This window comes from Populus nigra, chromosome 19, assembly GCF_951802175.1.
Source record: "Populus nigra chromosome 19, ddPopNigr1.1, whole genome shotgun sequence".
NCBI classification, from domain to species: domain Eukaryota; kingdom Viridiplantae; phylum Streptophyta; class Magnoliopsida; order Malpighiales; family Salicaceae; genus Populus; species Populus nigra.
Window position 1 is genome coordinate 1930308 of NC_084870.1, and position 22268 is coordinate 1952575.

Here is a 22268-nt window from a genome sequence, read left to right on the forward strand (position 1 = left end):
ATTTCTATTATATTTAATTATATATAATAGTTCTATTGTATGTAATTAAATTTATTCAAATCATATATTTAGTAAATAATATTTAGAATGTGAACTTATTCACATTTAATAGTAGAGTCATAATTATATAATGAAATAATTAATAATGCATTCATCACAAAATGATGTGAATAAATTTAGTAATATTTTAAAAAAATTATTAGTTTGGTCTATGATATTAGGTGATGGAGCAAGTCCGTATGATAATTTTTTGAGACTTTACAACTATTCTGTTTCTTATTTTTGGTAGCCATAAGATAGGATAGAATAATGTGTTCTAACAACAATAATTCTTGTCATTTACATTTATATAAACATAACTAATTTATTATTATTTTTAAATCCATTAATTATTTATTATTACATTTGATTAGTTTTCATAAATAATTTTTTTTTCATGAAGTCATAAATAAAATTATTTATTTAACTAATCTTGTTAATTTTGAAAAAACTAATAAATTTAAAATATTATTTTATTATTTTAAATTTTAAATATTTTGGTTATTTATTTAAGTTTTTTCATAAATAAAATGCATGAAAATATATCTAAATTATAATAGAACGGATGGTTTTTTGTTTTAGAGAAATTAATCATGATTGTTTGGGAAATTGCTTAGATCAACTACGTGGTGTAATAAACTATTTTGATATGGGACAAGGTTAAATGGTAAGCACGAATCGATCAGCTTAGTAAGGTACTTTATTCTATATTTTCCTGTTCGCTAGACTGATTTTTTTTTTTTTTGTATTGTAAAAAATTGATTTTTAAAGGCTGCTAGTGTATTTTACAAAACGAAAAAAAAAAAATCAAAACTTGACTGTTGATCTTTGAGTCACATAGTAATATTTTATTTATTTTGATGATAATAATTAAATAAAAATTAACTAATAATATACTTAGTTGAAAATAAATTTAAATAGGTTTACATGAAAATCATTAATAAACATAAAAAATTAATTGAAGAAATCAATCAACAAGTCCAAAATACAAAACAAGTGAAAACTTAGTTTTTAAGGGTTCATTTTAGTGCAAATTATATAATTCTTTATATCTAACTTGATAATATAAATTACAGTGAATTCACACTCTTCACATTACATGCATTATAGAATTGATATACATTTAGTCAGTTCAAGTTTCATCAGGCTTAGAAAATGCTACGAATAGATTTTAAGTTGAATCAGTCGATCGTTTGGCCATACCAAATGAATTGATCGACTACGTGTTCATCAAGGATGAACACCTGAGAATCTACATGAACCGATCAACTGATTGACTTGACTAATATGAACTAGTCGACCATTTCATCTGTTAGAGAAAAAAATAACTACTATAAAATGACTAGTTTTTACTAGAAACATATATATATAACTTGTTTAATTGCAAAATAAAACATAGAAATTGAATATATATATTCAAGATATTTTAAGAGCAAAAACAACTTCCAATCATCAATTTTAAATCATACTCATATTTGTACATTAAAACCTTTATATTCTTGCACAAAAGTATAAATTCTCACACTCATTACATTTAAACACCTACATACATTCTAAGTGTTATTGAGTGAGCTATATAAATATAAGCTTCAATTATATTATCTCCTCTTTGAGAGAGTGTTGTTAAAGTTTAAACAATTGTAATCCTTCAAGAATTTAAGTGTAAAACTCGTGAGTACATCACCGAGGTGAAAAATCTTGAAGATAGTATTTCTTCAAGTGGTGAAAAAGGACTTGGTGAAGATTCATTAAGAACATTGTAATATTTGGCATGGGTTAGTAAAGAATACAATATTCAAGACTGATTTGGTGCTTGAGATGTAGATGTAGGTTTACCAAACCACGTTAAAAACTGAGTTTGTAATTTTTATCCCTATACTTTTTACTTTAAGCACTTTAATTATATTGCTGGTTAATTGTGTTTAATTAAGTTAATTGCAATATATATTATTATGAGTGAAGCACTCAATTCACCCCCTTAGATGTTATTATTGCCTTAATCCTAGAATAACATTGACATCATAGAAAGAGAATTGAAAAGAAATAATAATTGTCAATCCCCAAGAATTAAAATGTAGAATAAAAAAACAAAAAAAAACTAATGAAATACAAAGCACCAACAAAACCGGGTAAGGTTATCAAAACCCATGAGTAGGATCATGTAGATGGGATAATTTAATAGAAAACAAAATGAGAGGGAAAAAAAACAATGTTTAATTTTTTAAAAAATTGAATTTTAAAGGACAAAATAAAAAAGAATAAAAAAATGACCTAAAAAGACATGTGCCACCCAAACAAGCTTCAGACTTAGATAATGAAATATGAATATCCTGATTGAAAAGAAAACCGAAGAAAATAATGAAGTTTATTTTTCAAAACAAACAACTTCGAAAGATGTAATTGGAAAAAAAAATGATGTCAACCTGTTTTAACTTTTCAAACTCATGACCCTAGCTGATGATTAAATTAGAAGCACTGTATCAAGAAAGCTACTATTTTAAAACTTGGCTTGACCTGACGGATTGACCCGTGACCCAAGTGAATTGTGGCTTAGACCGAGGTGAGTTTCAAAAGAAATTAGGAGAGAATTGATCTAATGTAAGATGATCAAAAACCTAAGTTAACTCATATTTTAGTTAACCGAGGGCAAATACAGTCAAAATAGAGTCAAAACCTTTGACTATTTTCCATTTTTTGTCAAAATGGTATCATTTTGACTTATATATATATATATATAAAGATTTGGTTAACTTGAGTTAACTCGAGTCAACCCGCTTATCCTATGACCCGATAGTTGTCTTGGATTGACTCCCGTGTAGGGCCTATAAATAATGGGAAAAATCAAGAAGACCAAATCTCAATAAATTAAATGTGAAATGATGAAATTAAAAAAATATTCAATGATAATAAAAAAATAAAAAAACAATTAAGAGAACAAGGATCTCATTTGAAGAAGAAAAAAATGAGAGGATAAACTAAAATCTTGAATTAGAGGGCAAAATTGAAAAAAAAAGGATCAAAGTAACAAATGAATCCAAAATAAGAATGGGGACCAAACTAAAAAAAATCAAGATTTTAGATCTAAAGATGAAATTAAAAACAAATTAAACCAATAATCAAAATTAGAAATCAAAATATTGAGGGTCAAACCTTAAATATCATCAAATATTGAATGAAGAACAAAATGGAAAAGAAAAATAAAATTCACAAAAGAATCCAAAACAAAAATAAAAATCAATAGAATGAGGATCAAATATAATAATAATAATAATAATAATAATAATAATAAGATCATGGATCCAATGATGAAATTAAAATTTTGTAAAAGAGCCAAGAATCTAAATTATAAATTAAAAAATTGAGGGTCAAACCTAAAACATCTTAAAATAAGAGGACAAATTTGATACAATTAAAAGAATGAGAATCAAGTATGATAAACTTAACAAATAACACATTCTTCTGATTTCTCACAAGGGCTATGTATTTTTCAAGGTTGAAGAGAGAGAAAAAAAAGAAAAAAAAAACATCACCGAAGCTTCACTGTGCATTTGGTGGCTACACGCGCCGAACCATCATGAAGGGAGTGATGAGACGCATTGAACACCACCCTGAAATGTGGTATTCAGCCACTGGGAGGTGTTACATACACTGTCCAAAAGGCGTTGGTGCCTCCCACACACTAGCGCATGCATCCTTTTCCTCTTTTTCTTATTTAATATATACAAATACCAAATTGCCCCTGGCCCACACAATATTAGTGAAAAAAACATAATCAAAAAATCAAAAAACCCCTTCAATCTTAGTTTTAGATTATTTGATTCCAAGGGGCATTTCAATAACTACACTACACCAAAAAGAAGAAAAAATTGAAAATGCCCCTACCTTTATTGTTAAGAAAATTTAAATTTTTTTTTATATGATGGCCACTGGAGGCTTACATGGTCGTTAACTTCAGGGCCCGTGGAATTAGTCGAGGTGCGCGCAAGCTGGCCCGGACACCCATGTTAAACTAAAAAAAAGAAAATTTAATTTTTAAAAGTATTTTAAATATTATACTATGCATAACAAATATTAAAAGACTTATTTATTCTCATTCAATCTAGTAATAGCAAATGTTTTTGTAAAAAATACTATATAACCCTAAAGCATGCTATAAGACTTAACAATTTAAGGAGAAAATAATAATATTACTATAAAAATAGTAGTTTTTTTAGCTTTTATTACAATGTATCCGTAATTTCTACATAGAATCCTTCCTCCGTCTCCCATAGTCCAAGTTGCAGGTTTCCATTTTCGCAAGTTTTCATTAAAAAAAAAAATTCTCCTTTTACTTTTTTAAGAAGGGAGGCTGGATGCCTGCCATCTCCCATAAATGGCCTGCTATGAGAACTCCTATCCAACCAGGGCATCCATCGTCCTAAATTTAACTTTCTCCATAAATACAGAATGGAAGCCCATTTCAGGATTTTTTTTTTCAACACCATTTTAGAACATTCCCTTTGGAGCAACCCATCATTATATCCTCTGCCTAAAACTAACTTAACATGTCATTAACACCCCGTATTTGTTAATTTGACTGAAATGGAACTAATAGTTAATTGCCATCTAATCGTTCTATTAATTGGAAATGAGATGAACACAAACAAACTATTCCCATATTAGATGAATAAAATTTACGGCTCAAAAACCCATAAAAACAAAAGAATTCTTCTAATATGATTATCCGTGATTTGGTTAGAATTTAGACGTCGTTTGTTTACGCGGCTGCGGCTATTTTTAAAGTAAACCGCATAAATAATACGTTTGGTAACAATAAAATATGAATTACTGTATACATGGAGCTCGTTAAAAATGTTGGTTCGTGAGAAGCAGCTCTCAGCTGCTTTTCACGCGGCTGCGTCTAATGCCCAGGTGAATTAATTCACCTGGGCACTGTTCACTTCAAGAGTGAACAGTGCCCTTGAAGTGAACAGTACCATTCACTTGGCACTATTTATAGTAAAAAAAAAGGTGTTTTTTTTTGTGTTTTATTCGAAAAATTAGAAGGAGATCACTTGATGACGTAACAAAAATTTCAGTTTTTGTTGTTGCGCGCTTAAGAAACCATGGAAAATATAGTCCTTGTTTGGTAGATTCCGTAAGCGATGAAATTGCATATAGTTTAATGAAATAATAAAAAATATTTGATATTAATATTATTTATTTCATGATGTAATAACAGTAGTTAAATCTATAATATTTAAATTAAAAACCATCAATATATATATATATATATATATATAACAACCTCAATTTGAAAAGTATTCTTTTAACCAAACACATTAAACTACTTTTTGTTCAACCTCAATTTCAACCACAATTTTAATCAAATATATATTTTTTCAAACCAACCTTAACTAAAAATACTTTTTATAAAACAACTTTTTTCAAACCACAACCACAATAATTACCACAATACCAAACACTTAAAAGGGTTTCAATTTGTTTTAGTAAAGAATTAGTTACATGACCCGCGTGCTGCCGCGGGTTATTTTTTTTTTACATAAAAAATATCAAAAAAAGTTAAGATCTAAAAGTGTTAGGTCTTTCTGCAAAGCTATACTCAAGAGTCTTGGGTTGGCTACAACGCCTGACCCAAGAGTAATATTTATAATATTAATAATAACATTAAACTTGTATGATCCAAGTTTAAGTGGGTTTGACTGCAATACCAGACTCAATAGCCTTGGATGTGGGTGTGGCTGCAAGGTCGTGTCATAAAAGTGTGATAATTAAATAGATTAATTAAAAAGAAAAAAACAAAGAAAAAAAACCAACAGGAAGAAACAAAACCAATGAAGAAAAGGGAAAAAATCTGAATTAACCGGGTTAACCCTTTAAACCAGGTTAACCCGTCAAACCTTGGATTCGTGTCGTGAAAGTTTGATAACTAAATAGGAAAAAAAATTGACGGGTTAACCCAGAATTAACTGGGCTAACCCGTCAAATCCAGGATCCGTGTCATGAATGTTTGATAACTAAATAGAAAAAAATTTAACATTAGCAAACTAAATTAAATGAAAAAATTAATTAAAAAATAAAAAAAATAAAAATAAAAACAAATAAAATGCATCAGCCTTTTCACTGTGGACTACACTGTGAAGAAAAAGAAAAAAAATCTGAATTAACTGGGTTAATCCTTCAAACCAGGTTAACCCGTCAAACCTAGGATTCACGTCATGAAAGTTTGATAACTAAATAGAAAAAAAAATTGACGGGTTAACCCAGAATTAATTAGGTTAACCCGTCAAACCCGAGATACGTGTCATGAAGGTCTGATAATTAAATAGAAAGAAATTTAAATTAACAAACTAAACTAAACTAAAACAATTAATTAAAATGAAAAAAATAAAAAAAATCTGGGTTAACTCGTCAAGCCAGGTTAACCCGTCAAACTCGGGATCTGTGTCATGAAAGTCTGATAACTAAATAAAAAAATTAACATTAACAAACTAAATTAAACAAAAAAAATTCACTAAAAGAAAAAAACAAAAAAAAGCAAAAAAATCCCGAAAGACATAAAAAATGAAATAAAAATAAAAATAAAAATGGGGAAAAATGAAAAAAAAAAAAAAAAAAGACAGCTCAGCCTTCGGACTGTAGACTGCACTGTGCAATCCAAAACCAGGTCAACCCGTCAAACCCGGGATATGTGTCATAAAAATCTGATAGTTAAATAGAAAGAAATTCAACATTAACAAACTAAACGAAAAAAATTAATTAAAACGAAAAAAAGCAAAAAAAAAAATCAAGTTAACTCGTCAAATCAGGTTAACCCGTTAAACCCGGGATCCATGTCCTGAGAGTCTAATAACTAAATAAAAAAATTTAACATTAACAAAAAAAATTAAAAAAAAATTCATTAAAAGAAAAAAAACAAAGAAAAAAAAACTCGAAAGACATTAAAAACTAAAAAAAAAACTAAAGACATAAGTCTAAAAAAAACAAAAAAAAGAAGAAGAAGGCATCAGTGTTTTACTTGTGAACTGCACAGTGCAGTCGACAAGTAAAACCCTGATGCGTTTTAGTATATTTTACAATTAGGTGCAGTCCACAAGTAAAACCCTAATGCATTTTAGTATATTTTACAATTAGAATTTAGATTTTGAAATAAAAATAGTTGTCTCACAATTTAACAGAAAGAGAGAGGTTGATTGAGTGGCCATTTGAGAATGCGGTGCAAACCGCGTTCTTAAAAAATTTAAATTTTTTTTTGCTAAAATTTAATTTTTTTTATATATTTTAAATTGTTTTGGTGTATTGATCTTAAAAATAATTTTTAAAAAATAAAAAAACATCATTTAATACATTTCAACATGAAAAGCACTTTAAAAAATGACCGCAATCACTCCCCAACACACACAAAACATGTGAGGAACTTAAGCCGCTAGTGTTTTTTTTTGTTTTTTCTCAATTGCTCAAGAGCACGTCATGTGAACAAATGATTGAGGTTCAATTTTCTTGAATAAAATTTTATGCCAATTTTACAAACACATAGTGTTATTGAACAAATGATTGAGGTGGGGATAAAATGATTGATTAAGCCAACTAAAAACATTCCAACATAACCATCTTAATACAAAAGCAATAAAACCTGACTTCAATATAAAAATTGTGGCGGGGAGAAGCGCGGCGACATTTGTTCCCTCCTACAGTACATTGGAATCTCTTCTGAATGCACTATTTATACAAATATGATTACTAGGGATTGCCTAACCAAACCAAATCCTGCCAAACTTTCCTTTCATTCTCCCACAACTCAGCTTGGGAATCAGCAGGTTTAAAGAATTCAAAAGGAGGTTGTATTTTGCATGCTTAGAACTCGTACAGCGGATTCAGATTTCAGACTTCCCTGTAAACATGAAATGCAATGTGGTTACCTTTGGAAAAGCTTCAGCATGTCATGTTATTCTGCACAAATTGAAAATGGTGCAGCCCATGAAGTGCAGTTGCAACAGAGGAAATGTAGTGATTGCAGTATCTTGATGCTGTAAAAATGGTGGGAAAATACAATCATATTTCCACAAGACATGAAATCCCTCTAAAAATGGCACAATATTTTAACAAAGACGACCAACCTTGGCCATTTTTGTGCACACGGATAAATATCAGAGTGAATGAGTAATTGTCCTTGTCAATCTTTTTAAGGACAAAATTGCCTCCATGTCAAGGTGTGTAGCATATGAAGTGAACAAAGACACTTTTGAGCAGAACTTACAACAATAGCAATATAAAGAGTACTGAGTACTGACTTACCACTAATAAATAATTGCTATCTTGTTTCTTTTAATTCACATGTGGATATACTCTTCATTTCCTTTCTGCTACAATTGAGCACCTATACCTTGTATTCCATCAGAAGACTTACAAAAGACAGGCATCAATCAACAGTTATCCATAATTTACAAAAAAAATAGCACTTTCTTTTTGGGTTGGGTAGGGACACATACTTTATAATAGTTATTTATTGGTGGTGCCAAATAGAATAAACGAAGCTTTTGTGCGGACCTGAAATATTGAAAGAAATTCTTAATGAAAATCACTTGAACGCATAGAGATAAGAGCATTTAACAGCACACCTTTGATGCATAGGGCCTCATATCTGTGCTGGTGATTTGGCAAGAACAGTTTCGCAGATAAACACCCAACATTTCATAGATCACTGGCTTGAGTTCAAACATTGGATTGGACAAGAGCCAGTTTTCAGTCAAAACCAGGTAAATGTACATCTGGAAAAGATCACAACTTCGGTCTTTCACGTTTATGGATATGAGGAAACTCAGGATCTCTTCTTCGTTGGAAGCCTGAGAAATGTGACAAAAGTGAACCTGAATGGATACAGTCCAATATGGCCCAAGACAATTGGGGTTCAAAATCCATGCATGATAGATCATTCAACCAGTCAAACTGTTTAGACTGAATTTATGTTGCAATAGTAATGTTTTGCCAGAGGAGTATTCATAAACTTGTGATTGCATATGTAACTGTTCTTAAAATAATAAGATAAATTCAGGAAAAACAGAGTGCAAGAAATCTGTCTATAAAGTCACTCTAATCAGGAGATTATTAAATTTTTGTCAATAGCATGATTTGGCTGACGCTATAAGCAACACCTAGTTCACTCTAAATCAGTACGCACAAAAAACAAACCAGACTCAAATGTTTAGGGCATGTCAACGATTATCCATTATTCATAGGCCAATAAAGAAAAAAAAAGTCTCAATAAATAACAGCAGTTACATTGCCCAGAAAACTATGAAGATCCTATGGCACTGTATCTATCTTTCTGTACACAAATCAGTAAAGTTTGAATGCATTGGCATTTTGATAACAATCAACTTGGTTTATGAGAAGCTAATAGTGGAGATCTTGCATTATCCTCATTCATACTAGTGTTAATTTTCCATTTACATTAACAGATGTAAATTTCTGATGTTATCTCATTCATGTTACTGTTAGTTTGACTACTTTGCTTTTAACAGATGTAAATTTATGTTGCAAATGGATAGTTTATGCTTGTTAGGAAAATGAAATACTTCAATGAACTACAATCAAACAAGTAAGAAAACAGAATCTCCAACTTATTAGATCGTCATAAAGCCTATAGTTTTTAAGCAAAGCCTATTAAGAAAAAAGAATGTCCAACTGTTAGATCATTGTAAAGCTATAGTTTTTAAACACGTTAATTATTATCACTGGTAAATAATGTACAGAAATTATATAATCAGAAGTAACTTGAGCCATAGATGACAAGAAACTAGAGAATAATATAGAAATTCCCCAACAAAAGAATCAACAAGTATAAACAGTAAATTGAATGAATTTAATTGAGCTATTAACAGAGATGAACATGAGTACCTTATTATCGAAACAATTAAGCAGAATCTGATAAGAAATGGCACTCCTCAGGTGATTGCCACGAGTGCTGACTCCTGAAACGCATTCCACAGTCTGCAAACAGTTCAAGTCCCTGGGGCTTCTGGAATAACCAATGATAACAAGAATAAGAGAAATCAGTCACAAGCAAGCCAGAGTATTGCCTTCCATCTATCTTTCTTTTAAGGATTCCCACTTTCCTAAAATTACATATCAAGTTGCAACAATTGCATTAGTTATCTAAATAATAAGTAACTTCCTCATGACAATAATATATATTGTATATGTAAATCCTATATGTGAAAATATGCAGAATTCATCGACTGAAAAAAAGAAAAGAAAACAGTGATAAATTGATATGTCAAATAGGAAATGAGGGACTGTGAGATAAAAATAATGAGTCAGAAATAAAGTTCAGATTCAAATTCCATTGGTGATATGGAAAGTATTGTCTACAATGATAGAAGTCCCCACGAGGAGTATAATACTGAATTCCATTATTTGAGGTATCTTGAAACACTTTCTTTGCTTTTAAAAGTGATTTAAAAGAAAAAAGGGTGATCAAAACACTTTCTTTGCTTTTGAATCAAGCTCAAGCATCAACAGCATATGCACAATAGGTGTTGAATTGCAACATGTCAGCTTTCATGCACACCACTTGCACCCATGTGTCAAGTATCAATTTTTATCTCTGTCCATCCCCCACCCCTCAAGCCCCAAACCTGTTTCTGATGTGTAATGTGTACATAAGGTGCGGTTGCATCACTTATCAAATCTGAAGACATCATATGGGAGGTTACACCCCTTTGCTTGTGGAAAGAAGTACTAAATAATGACAGGCACCATATCATATTCCAGACAAAATGAGGTTAACATACATTCCATTTTTTTTTAGATAAAAAAATAGCTAACAATTGCTGAGTTTGTTTCCAATGATTTCAATCTTCACTCTTTGCTTATCAGCTATTTGCATCACACAAACATAAAACATGATATCCATTTCACCTTTGGCATATTTCAGGCTGACATAAACTTACAAGCACAAGCCAACAGCCATAAAACCTGGTACTGAGATATGAGCAAAATTAAAGTCTTCTATCCTTAGACTTAGAGCAAAACCTCCAGGTAAAGATATGAGCAAAGAATGTACATCCACCCTCTGCTAACCATATAAAAAATATTACCATTCAGCAAACTCTTAAAACAGATAGGAGAAAAGCCACAGGGTGAAATGGTAGCAGATCAAGTACTTCAATGAAATTTTGATGAAAACCAATGCAACAAGGTATATTTGAAAATAGGATATGATGATCCAAGAAGTCCAATGCTAAAAGCTATATAGCAATTACCCGCAAGCAAAGGATATGAGCAAAGAGTGTACATCCACCCTTCTGCTAACCATGAAACAAATTACTAACATTCAGAGAACTATTAAAACCAGATTGGGGAAAAGCCAGAGGGAAATGGTAAGCAGAACAAGTTCTTCAATGAAATTTGGATGAGCACCATTTCAACAAAGGCATTTTTAAAAATAGACCATAATGATCCGAGAAGTCCAGTGGTAAGAGCTAAATAGCAATTACCTGCAAGAGATGGATCTTGCTATCTTTTCACAGCTGATATTCCATTCATCATCTGTAAAGTAACTGATAACTGATTGCACAAATTCATCCAAAAGCACCAGTAAACCTTCAAGCTGGCGATCTGAGGAAAGGAAAACAGCAACTTCAACTAGTTCCTCAGCTTCTGAAGCTGAAAATACAGGCCGTTTGCTCCTGAAAAGAAATAAACCTCATTAACCATAAAAATAAAAAATAAAAACACATTTCAAACTAGTAGTAGAATTTGCAGCTTTATTTTACATGTGAACAAGACAATATCCAATTTATGACAACATATATTTCACTAGTGTTTTTTCATATTCATCTCATACCTGACACAACAACAGGCAGCTACAAATTTGATCCAGGCTCTAATATTTTTAGGCGGCCCTCTAACCCCTGAATCTGAAAGGTAAACATAATATATGTATTGTAAAAACAACTTCCTATAGGTTGTCCACATCTGCAGAGCACATAGGTTCTTTCTAACAAATTGCAGGTGTCCTTCACTAAAACAAAATAAAAGTCAAACTGGTATTTGACATGGAAAACTCGCAAATGCTTTATCTCAGTATCAATGCATTAAAAAAAGGCATAAACAGCATAGAAACATATGTTCCCAAACTAATCAGATGTGAATACACAACAATGTAAGAATATCACAGGACCACAACAATGAGAGAATGCAGATAAGAACCTTACATATTGATCAATTCCTTCTTGTAACCAATTTTGAAAAGAAGATGGCATGGGAGCTTTTAGAAGAATACTTCTTTCCTTATGCATCTTAGTTTTCTTATTTAGTTTATATATCCGCAAGTTATTTGGATTTACTTGTTGTCATGTGATCACCATGTGACAATTTATTTAGTAATTTGTTTCCAAAAGGATTAGGAGCAGGGCATTTCAGTAGGATAAAAAGGTTGCAGCAGTTATTTTATAAGACAATCTTTTGATTCTTATCAATCACCTCACATTTTAGAGGTTTCTTTCCAATCCTAAACCCACTACTCTTGTTCCAACTTTAATTTTATTCAGATTTTAGCTATACTTGTAATTGCTGTTTTCTGTTGTTTTCCTCTTCCCAACATCCTACCCTGCATCAAAGACAGTCCACATTGACAATTGAACCTCGAACATCAAAAGGATATCGATAGGCTAAACTGTGTCTGATGTAGCAAAAATCCTAAAGACATGTATTTTACCCACACAGACCATTCCACTCATCCACATCACTCAGATAACAGAAATCTATCAAACAAGTTCACAATAAGCAATACAAAACCCAATTCATAGCCAGTAAAGTGAAATTAAGCATCAAGCATTGTGCAGATCAGAAGAAAAAGGAAACAAAAATGTAAATGCATGTTGCCACCTAACATACAATATATAGGGTTTGTCAAACCAGTGTTGTTGCACACTGGAAGGGGCATTTCTATCATCACCACCATCCAACTTTACCTCATGCATCTTGCATATGATAGCATCCAGACTTGCTTTTATTGGCCATAACAAGGATTACAAGGTGTAGTTCGCGAAGAGACAAAATATGTATATGCTACTACACACAACATGTGTATTATGCGTAATATAATACAGTATGTATGTTTTCTCTTCTGTAGGATACATGAGATATATGTACAGACAGTTGGACTCATGTATGTGTTTATGTATTTATGCATGCATGTACCATCCCAAATTCATATTTTACTTTATTGTTAACATAAGAGAAGTGGCAAAGAGGTGAGAGAACTTACTGGTGATTATTGATTCTGTCCGTGACAAATAATTGAAGAGAAATCCATATGTTTTGAGAGCACTTCTCAGCTCACAGTAACTAGGAAACCACTCGATTCTGATAGGCAGCTTCTCGGTCTGATTAAGCATAGCAAAAGAGCCATAATACTTGAAAGGACTTAATGAAAACACAAAATGAGGTGTCAAGAACTTTGCAACGAATCAATAAAAGTAAAAATGAGGTTCACCTTATCCCGAGGCGAAAGAATGTTGCACCAGAAGTCACAGGCAGATGCTCTCAACTCTTCTTTTGATGAATATAACACTAACAAGCCAGAGGATGAGCACATAAATAACATCAAATGAAAACAAAATGAACTCTTAGGCACTAACAGATACACTTACTCAAATAGAATGTCCATTTAGCTATTGATTTTTCTACATAGCTACAAGTGTTGACCAATTTTGAGAGCCAACCATTTACTAATAGTCCTTCAAGAAAAGTTTCCACTGCAAGGGCATGTCAAAGAGGAAAGTATAATAGTTAGACAATTGCTTCAAACTGGTCACAATGAAAAATATAAATTTCATTTTGTGAGTGCACGCGTGTGTGAATCAGGAAAGGAGAGGCAGACATGCAGAATTGGTGAGAAAACAACAAGAAATAATTCAAGAAAAGTAGAAATATGAATAACCTTTTTCTGTGGTGAGTTCAACCAAAGAGTTGAGCTCGCTGCTCATGAAAGACCGCAAAAGGGAGCAACTTCCAAGCTCAGGCAGTGTAAGAACTGGCAGGGGTTTCTGCAATTCACCCAGAGAATAAATTATAAAAAAATGAACTCCCATTGAAACCAGTCCAAATACCAAAGCAAACATTAAGTAGCATAGCTATGAGTTCAAATTCATTCATTAGAAGAGGACCTGATTGCCAAAAACATGTACACCCCACGTGGCAATCTCTGCCTCACCACTCAATTCTTGCATCTACATCAAGGACCAATTTGTCAAATGGCCAAAAGGGAACACATAAAATGGCATTAAAAGGCATTCAAAGATCTACAGCAGAGAAGTCTATCATGCCTGATTGTGGCATTCATTAATTTGTTTTGATAGTAAAGCTTCTTTGTCAAAATCATCCTCATCTGAATCATATTTTTTCTTTGCTTTTGCTCGTTTAGATTCCCTCTCGATCACTTTGCTTTTCTCCTGGTAGTGATCAGTCAAAAGATCATCCAGGCCAATAACTTTCTTGCTGGTTCGTATTGTAAACAAAACAAACAAGTTAAAAAATTTATCAAAAGCAAAACTTGCATTGCAAATTCAACAAAAATTACATCACAAAAGGGGGTAAGATGATATCCTCTACTCAATCGGTGCTCCAAATGCCAAGCAAGTCCTCAAGTTTGTTACATTTTATCAGAAAATATCATCTCTTACTTAATGGGTTCTCAATCAAATTAAAAAATTTCACCTCGAAATTAAAATAATAAGAAAGCAAAAAAGGGTTTGCTTCACAAAAAACTGGTTCTAAAAGAAAAGAAACAAAGTCCATGAAATCATGAGCAGTACTATCAATCAAGACAATACACTATAATCACATAACCAACAGCAATGCTCAAAAACAGCAAAACTAGAAAACTAAACTAGTTGATACCCAGATCAAACTTTCCAACAAGAGTAGTTGTACAAAAGCAAAACAAGATAAGTGATTTGGGGGGGGACACAGACCTTTTCTTGACAATAACAGGAGAATTAAGAAGTGGGTCTTCAAATTCAAAGTCAAGAGGAGCATCCATGTTCCAGATTCTCTCTCTCTCTCTCAAACTCCAACACCTTTTCTCTCTATAGAGACTATATTATATGTTTGGAGCCAAAATTTTTAGAAGAGAGGCGCCAGACTGAAAGCGGCTTTCAAAATGTCTTCATGGTTCCTCGCTTGTAGAAAACCGGGGTCAGATTACTCGACGCCTTCAACTCCTAAATTACAAAACCCGGCCTGGCCAGGCTCAATGCTCAAGTTTTAAGTTAGGTGGCTTGATTGGTCAATCAAAACCACATTGTTACAATAATTTTTTTAAAATGCTTAAAATAATGTTATTTAAAAGAAAATTAAAATAAAATTGAGTTTTGATGGGTGGGTCCATCGATCTTTTAAATTTAAACGGTCAATTTCCATCTATTTTGTTTTAAAAAAAACTCATTCTAAGTCAATTTAATGGACTAAGCCATGTTTAATAAAAAAAACAATTATTCAAAAATATACAATCTCTTCTAATATTCCTTGCTGATTTTTTTTTTCAAGTTCTTTATTTACACTAGTTGGATTTTTCGTTTATATATAAAATTTCAATTAATTTTTTAGATATAAAATAAAAGTTTATTATCTCTTACCGATTAGCTAATATCAATTATTTGGATATTATAAATCAAAATATGTATATTAATTGAAGGTTATTGTGATGGGTGTTTTGACTAAACATATTTGATTGTGGTATTTATGTAATTTTTCATGTGCATGATTATTCATTTTATTTTTTTTAAAAAACTATTTTTTGTTTTAAAGGTTTTTATTTTTTTTATTTTTTTTATAAAATTTACTTTTTCCTAGAGATTTTTTTGAGATTCTATTTTTTTTTTAAATAGACAACATAAATATACAAGTTTGAAAAAACTTAAAAAAAATCCTCAAACTTAAATAAATAAATAAATAAAAATTAGTCAATATTTTATTTTTAAAATTAAAAAAAAAAGTAGTTAGCATAAATAAATGAAATATTATTAAAAATATTTAATTAATTTTTTATTATCTAAATATTTAATTTAAAAATGTTGTTCATCATGAGCTAAGTATTGCTTTGGGCGGAGTTTGTCGTCAATCTAATTGATACTTAAACCCATGCTAAATAAAGAAAAATGATATAAATTAATACTTAAAAGTTCATAAAACTACATTATTAATTTTAGAAACAAATCAAGCAAGATAAAATACAACTTTAAATATATTTTATGCAAAAATGAAGAGCGAGTGATTGAAAAATAAAAATAATTAAAGATATTACAATTAGTGAACCAAAAAAAAAGAGTGAATTATTTATATCAAAAAAATATAAATTAAGTCATTTGGACATAAAATGTATTTCGAGCTTAAAAGTTTGGTTTGCTTATCAGATAAAATTTGGATCCTTTATTTAATGATTGATAAGCTTTGAATTTTTAAATGTTTTTATCTATTAATTTTAGGTTATGTAGACAAGAGAAAGAGCAACAATTTTTTTTTTTCATGTGTCATTTCAAAAACTACAAAATGAAACCTAAAATAAGTGATAAGAAATGGAAAGATAAAGGGTAAACTATCTAAAACCTCTTATAGGTTCATTACAATCACATTTTGCATTATCATTTTTCATAAATTATAGATAACATTCCCAACTAACTCTGTTATTATTAATATCATTGAAAAATTAAAAATATCAAAATACTCTTATATATCTAAACATATAATACTCCCTCATATTTCTCTCATTCTTGCTCTCTTTGTCTATCTCTATTTGTCCACCCAATTGAAACCTAAAATAACCATTTAAACATTTAATACTCACTCCTCTCTCGTTCTTTCCATCTTTTTTACTTTGTCCATCTTTATTTCTTCACCCAATTGAAACCTAAATTGAACTCTAGTAAATTATTTTTTCATTATCATCATCATCATCTTTTGTAACAAATCAACTATTCATTATCATCATCCTTTCTAAATTCAACCTACCATTACAACCACCTAGCTTATAGTTCAACACCCATCAAACCATCATAGCTTGTATCTCCACCAAACTGACCCTCCACTACCACCATATCTCCAAACTAAATCCATCATTATAATCACTTAGTTTGTAATCCAACACCCACCAAACCACTATATCCATGATCTTCTCCATCAAATTGACCCTTCACCACTACCACCCTTTTCAAATTGAACTTGTCACCATAACCAACTAGCCTATATCCACCACAATCACTATCAAATATTGAAACTGAACCAAACATACTCAACCACCTATATTAGGGACATGAATATCAATGGTGATAACATCGACATGGTTTGCCATCAATCTGACTCTTTATTCCCTCTCTTCTATTTCTCATATAATTTATGTTCTCACTTTTCTCTTTCTCCTTTTATATACAAATATTAATAAAGAGTTAGCTTAGATTTTAGTCTGGTTGATGTTTTTGACCACCAATTTGATGATATGCATATGAGAAATCTGCTTTTAGGTGTGTCAATTTGTTACAAGATATTTTTTATTGTCTCGTATTTTTTTTTAATATAATAGGTTTTGTTTTTATTTCCAAATGTTATAAAGCTTGATGGGGGAATTGAAGAGCCATCTTTATTAAAACTCGTGAATTTTAATGGACAAAATGGTGATTTGTAATGATGGTTTTGGTACTGGTAAAGGTTGATGGTGTTTGTAAGAGGTGAAATTGGTTTGGTGATGGGTTTTTTTTTTTAAGAATAGTAGCTAACGTGGGAGTCTCTTTTATTGTTGTTGAAATTTAAAGGCTTAATTTTAATAAAGGATATTGTAGTTTGTAGTGGTGGTTTTAATATTGGTGGAGGTTGATGGTTTGAGAGGGAAGTAATAGCTAGTATAGTTTTGTAGTTATAGTTTTGGTACCATTGAAGGTTGATGATGTTTGAAAGAAAGATAATAATTGGTCCAATTTTGTAATGGTGGTTTTGGTGTGGTGGAGGTTAATGATGTCTGAGAAAAGGTAAGAGTTAGTTTGGTGATTGGTTTGGATTTTAGAGGATGGTGATTAGCTTGAGCCTATTTTGTTAGTTTTGTTATGTTCCGGTCAAAGTAGCTAATATACCTCGTACCATTTCAAAAAATAGAACAAAGTGGAACAAATTTGATAACCCTCAGGAACTCAAGTCATTCCATATTTCTAGCCCAGATTTTGGTTAAGATGTTTCGAGTTTAATTCGTTCATTCTGTTCTAAATAAAATAGGTTATATAGAGTACAAAATTTTAGAATTTATAAAACTCATTGACTTGTCTGCATATAGCAATTTTGTGTATCATTTTGCATTAGTGCTATATTATTCCATGAAATGTGTAAATTCAATAGCCCTCGAGTTTAAATACTTGATTTTGGAAGACAATAAAAGGTACAATAAGAAACCCCCATTATTGTCATTAGAAGTTATTTCATTCAATGTTTTGCAACTTTGATTATGAACAACAACAAAGAAATGCCAACATTTATTGTCCAATGCCTAATTGATTTAACATCGTATTAGATAAATAGAAGGTTGAGTTAAAAAATAAGCATGGTAAAAACAAAAGGTATTGAGCATGAATTATGCTAGAAATATTTCATGATTAGTATTGATTTATGGTCGGTATATTTTGCAAGTAGAAAAATATCCTCCAAGTTACAAATAAAATGACAGATTGCCCACATATGCAATTATCAAGCACTTCATTCATTATATAACAAATTTGGAACAATGGAATATTTATACATATTTGTATAAGAATTAAAAGGATTTGGTCTTTGTTTGTTACAATTTGAGGATTCAATAAATGTAGAATATTAATATTATGATATTAATAGTAATATAAAAAATGATTATTACTATATCCATTAAAATTTGAATTATTTTTTAAAAAATAAATTTATCACTAATATATATGGTTTATATTCATATTATTAGTATTTTCTTTCATGGTTATACTTTACAGGAATCTAAACGAAAGAATGGATGCTTTAGATCTTATTATCTTTGACAACATTAACTTATTGAATGTGGATTTGTGAAGAATCTAGCGTTCTTAATATATAGGACTTAAGTTGATAAATTATTACAGTACATTTGTCTACCTTGACTTTAAAAGATGAAAAGATTCATTTTGATGGCGAGGATGAGCTTAGTGAAAATGATCATATATTGAAATATTTAATTGATGACCTTTCCTACATGACACCACAAGATCAAGATCTTTATCAATATGTTAATGATGTAGATGATGTTTGATTTATGTTTTCTTTATATTAAAACCTTCTACTTTCTTAATATTTTGGCATTTTATTTGTGTTGAATTATTTTAAGTTTAAGTTCTTTTTAGTCTTCATCATTTAAGAATGTTTTAAATTTTGAAATCATGTTTAGATGCTTGATATTGTGTTTGTATTGCATAATTTGAAGTTAATTTGTCTCTAGGTTTGAATTGAAATCATATTTATTGAATTAATATTTTGAATTATATATATTATATGTAATAGTACATGACCCATAAATGAAACATCGAAATGCTTCGAAACCAAAATTTATCGTTCCAATAACAAAAACACCAACAAAAATGAAATTGACAATCTTGATTATAACCAAGAAAATGCTTATGTAATATAGAAATAATTACCCTACAATTCTATAAAACCATCCTAAAAAATATTTCTTGATAAATGAATATTCTTCGAAGATCATCAAAATATTACATTCACACTTATTGAGATCAAGCATGAATGTTATAATCATGTAGTTGTTATTGTCTTATTCCATAATCATAAGCCCAATGACAAACTCCACAACCACTTCCTCGTACCATGGTTGATTGATGTTGGTTATAGAGAGAGAGAGAGAGAGAGAGAGAGAAAGGAGTTAATTTGGAGATATTAATTGATTTTGAGTTTGATGGTTGTTAGATTTTAAAAGGTGAAAAGTCAATTTTAAAGAATATGAGTTGATTTTGGGATTAAAGGTATTGTGAAATGTGAAGTTAGTTGATTGATAATTAGTTTTTTTAATTGTGAAAACTATTTGAATATGTTTTAAAACTTTAATTGAACGAGAGTTTTTAGAACCCAATTACTCTTTTATTTTATTTTTCTGGTAAATTCTACATGGATAGTTCAAGTATTAATATTAAAACTAACATGTCCATTAGTTATTTCAAAATCAACTTAAGTTAAGAGATTGGTAAATAACTTATCCTATCAAAGAAACTAATAAAATCACTTTCATAAACTCATTAAATAGGAAAAACTTTAAATTTAACCTAGGCCTTTCAATGTTTGGTGCAATAAACCTTGAAGAATTTATTTTTATGTTGGGCTGACTTATGGCTATATAAGTCCACTATTAGGATAAGGGACCTTCTAATGTCTAAGTTAGCAAATGTGTAGGAGGAAAATAACTTATAACAAATGGAATGAGAGTGACTAAGGATATTTGATATGATTGTTATGTGTATTTATCATGTTGTGTAAACCCCCGGCTAGAATTTTTCTAAGTTAGTAAAATATGAGAAATTTACCCGATAGTAAAGTGGGTTAAATTAAATTTTAAAAAAACTTAAACAAGATAAAAATGGTGAAATTAATGAAATGAAATGGGAGTATAGGACTAAATTATTATAAAGGAAATTTTTGTGGGGATAAAAGGAATATGTATGATCAAAAGGGGTCAATGTGCAATTTTAGGGGTTAATGTACAAATGATTAAAAAAAGTAAGGGTCAAAGTGAAATTAATAAGATGACACTATAGATACCTTTTTCAGTCTTTCTCTCTCTTTTGCATTGGACTTGCAAGAACAAGAAAGGGGTTAAGGTTCTTTGATTTCTTCTTCTCATTTTTCAATGAAATATTCACCAAAAGGATAACTTAGAGTGATTAAAAAGAGTCAATAAGTGATCAAAAAGAGATATTTGGGTGGTCTAGCGAGTTTAGAGAGAAGTTAGAGAGAAGACACATTAATGACATGAAACTTCGACAGCAATATCTTCGTTATCCATCATTGGATTAGACTGTCTTTTAGGTATGTTTTTCAGCTCAATGTCCTATACATTCTCACCGGAGAGATTTTCTATATCAATCTCCATTGTAGAAAACATCTTTTTAAACAATTTCGTTCGCCTACTGTTTTTTTCTCCTTCCACTGTTGGATTAGGTTGAAATTTGAATATGTTGTTCATCAAGATGTGATCTAAAATTCAAACAATGGAGATCAGAAACAACACTTCGGATAGAAATTGTTTTTCCTAAATCGTAGGTCTATAATTTTTAAGTCAGTTAGGTTAAACCTCATTTTCTGGTAATTTAACCGTTAGTTAAAGATGATATTTGAATATGTTATACTTATTATGATAATATACAATTTAACTGTTGGGAATGTCTTGAATATTATTCTTTGTTAATTGTTGTTTGAAACAGCTGTCAGAATTAGTTCCGTGTGAACCAAAAACGGGCTAACTATTTTGAGAAATGGCTAGATCGATTTAAAAAATGATTAAACTGTTTTTCAAAAAGATGAGATTGTTTTGGCTACTGCCTAATTTTGACCTAATTATGTATTTTGGTTTTTTCTTAGTTTTCTTTTGTTATTTTAGGGTGGTTACAAATAGAATTTGAAATGTTGTTCTTCATGAACGTTATAGGTATGGATGTTACCTTTCAAATGAAACTAACCTTGCTTAATGTGGAGTTGTATAACTTTAGATATGATCCCAAAACTGAGTGAAGTTCTAAACCGATAAAAATCAAGACAGGTTTTGTATGCTATTGTGATTGTTTAATTTGAACCTCAAAGAGATATAATTTGAAGTTAATTTTTTATAAAGATTGTAGGTATGAATGTTATCTTTTAAATGTAATTAATTTTGATTTAATTGGAGCTACATAACTCCAAATATAGCTTAAAAACCGAAGGGATGTCAAAATTAACATTGTTGGAAAAATTTCATTAAGTATGATAACATGTAAATTTAGGTATGTTAAGGGTAAAAATGGTTTCTTTTCCTTCAATAAAGTTGTATATTAATGATTTATCTTTTAAAAGAGTCAAGTTATGTTCAAAACTAAGGTTGAGGTCTATAACTTATAAATAAAATATGAAACAATGCTCATGAGTAATAAAATGGGGATAGAAAATGTAATGAGAAAATTAGTTGAAGGAGAATAAATTCATAG

General features: G+C 30.3%; 1 protein-coding gene across 3 annotated transcripts; it reads right to left on the reverse strand.

Moving 5' to 3' along the window:
- Positions 1-7593: 7593 nt before the first annotated feature.
- LOC133679634 (uncharacterized) lies at positions 7594-15283 on the reverse strand. Of its 3 annotated transcripts, none has more exons than XM_062102289.1 (14): positions 15021-15283; positions 14373-14544; positions 14214-14276; positions 13988-14093; positions 13698-13802; positions 13541-13617; positions 13313-13430; positions 11888-11960; positions 11538-11729; positions 9937-10057; positions 8658-8882; positions 8529-8586; positions 8335-8441; positions 7594-8066 (listed from the first exon to the last, which is right to left on the reverse strand). In XM_062102289.1, exons 1-12 carry the CDS (start codon positions 15086-15088, stop codon positions 8539-8541), a joined length of 1368 nt encoding a protein of 455 aa, XP_061958273.1. In that variant the 5' UTR covers positions 15089-15283; the 3' UTR covers positions 7594-8066; positions 8335-8441; positions 8529-8538. The 3 variants fall into 3 exon arrangements, with proteins under 3 accessions (XP_061958273.1, XP_061958272.1, XP_061958274.1); XM_062102288.1 differs by having other exon boundaries at positions 7594-7930; positions 15021-15282; XM_062102290.1 differs by having other exon boundaries at positions 7594-7930; positions 8335-8586.
- Between the last annotated feature and the right edge of the window lie 6985 nt (positions 15284-22268).

Coding starts and splice junctions, on each gene's coding strand:
- LOC133679634 (XM_062102289.1), bottom strand. CDS start 15,088: ATGGATGCTCCTCTTGACTTTGAATTTGAAGACCCACTTCTTAATTCT. Junction 14,545..15,020: donor CCTGTTATTGTCAAGAAAAG/GTCTGTGTCCCC, acceptor AATACGAACCAG/CAAGAAAGTTATTGGCCTGG. Junction 8,883..9,936: donor TTAATTGTTTCGATAATAAG/GTACTCATGTTC, acceptor CACATTTCTCAG/GCTTCCAACGAAGAAGAGAT.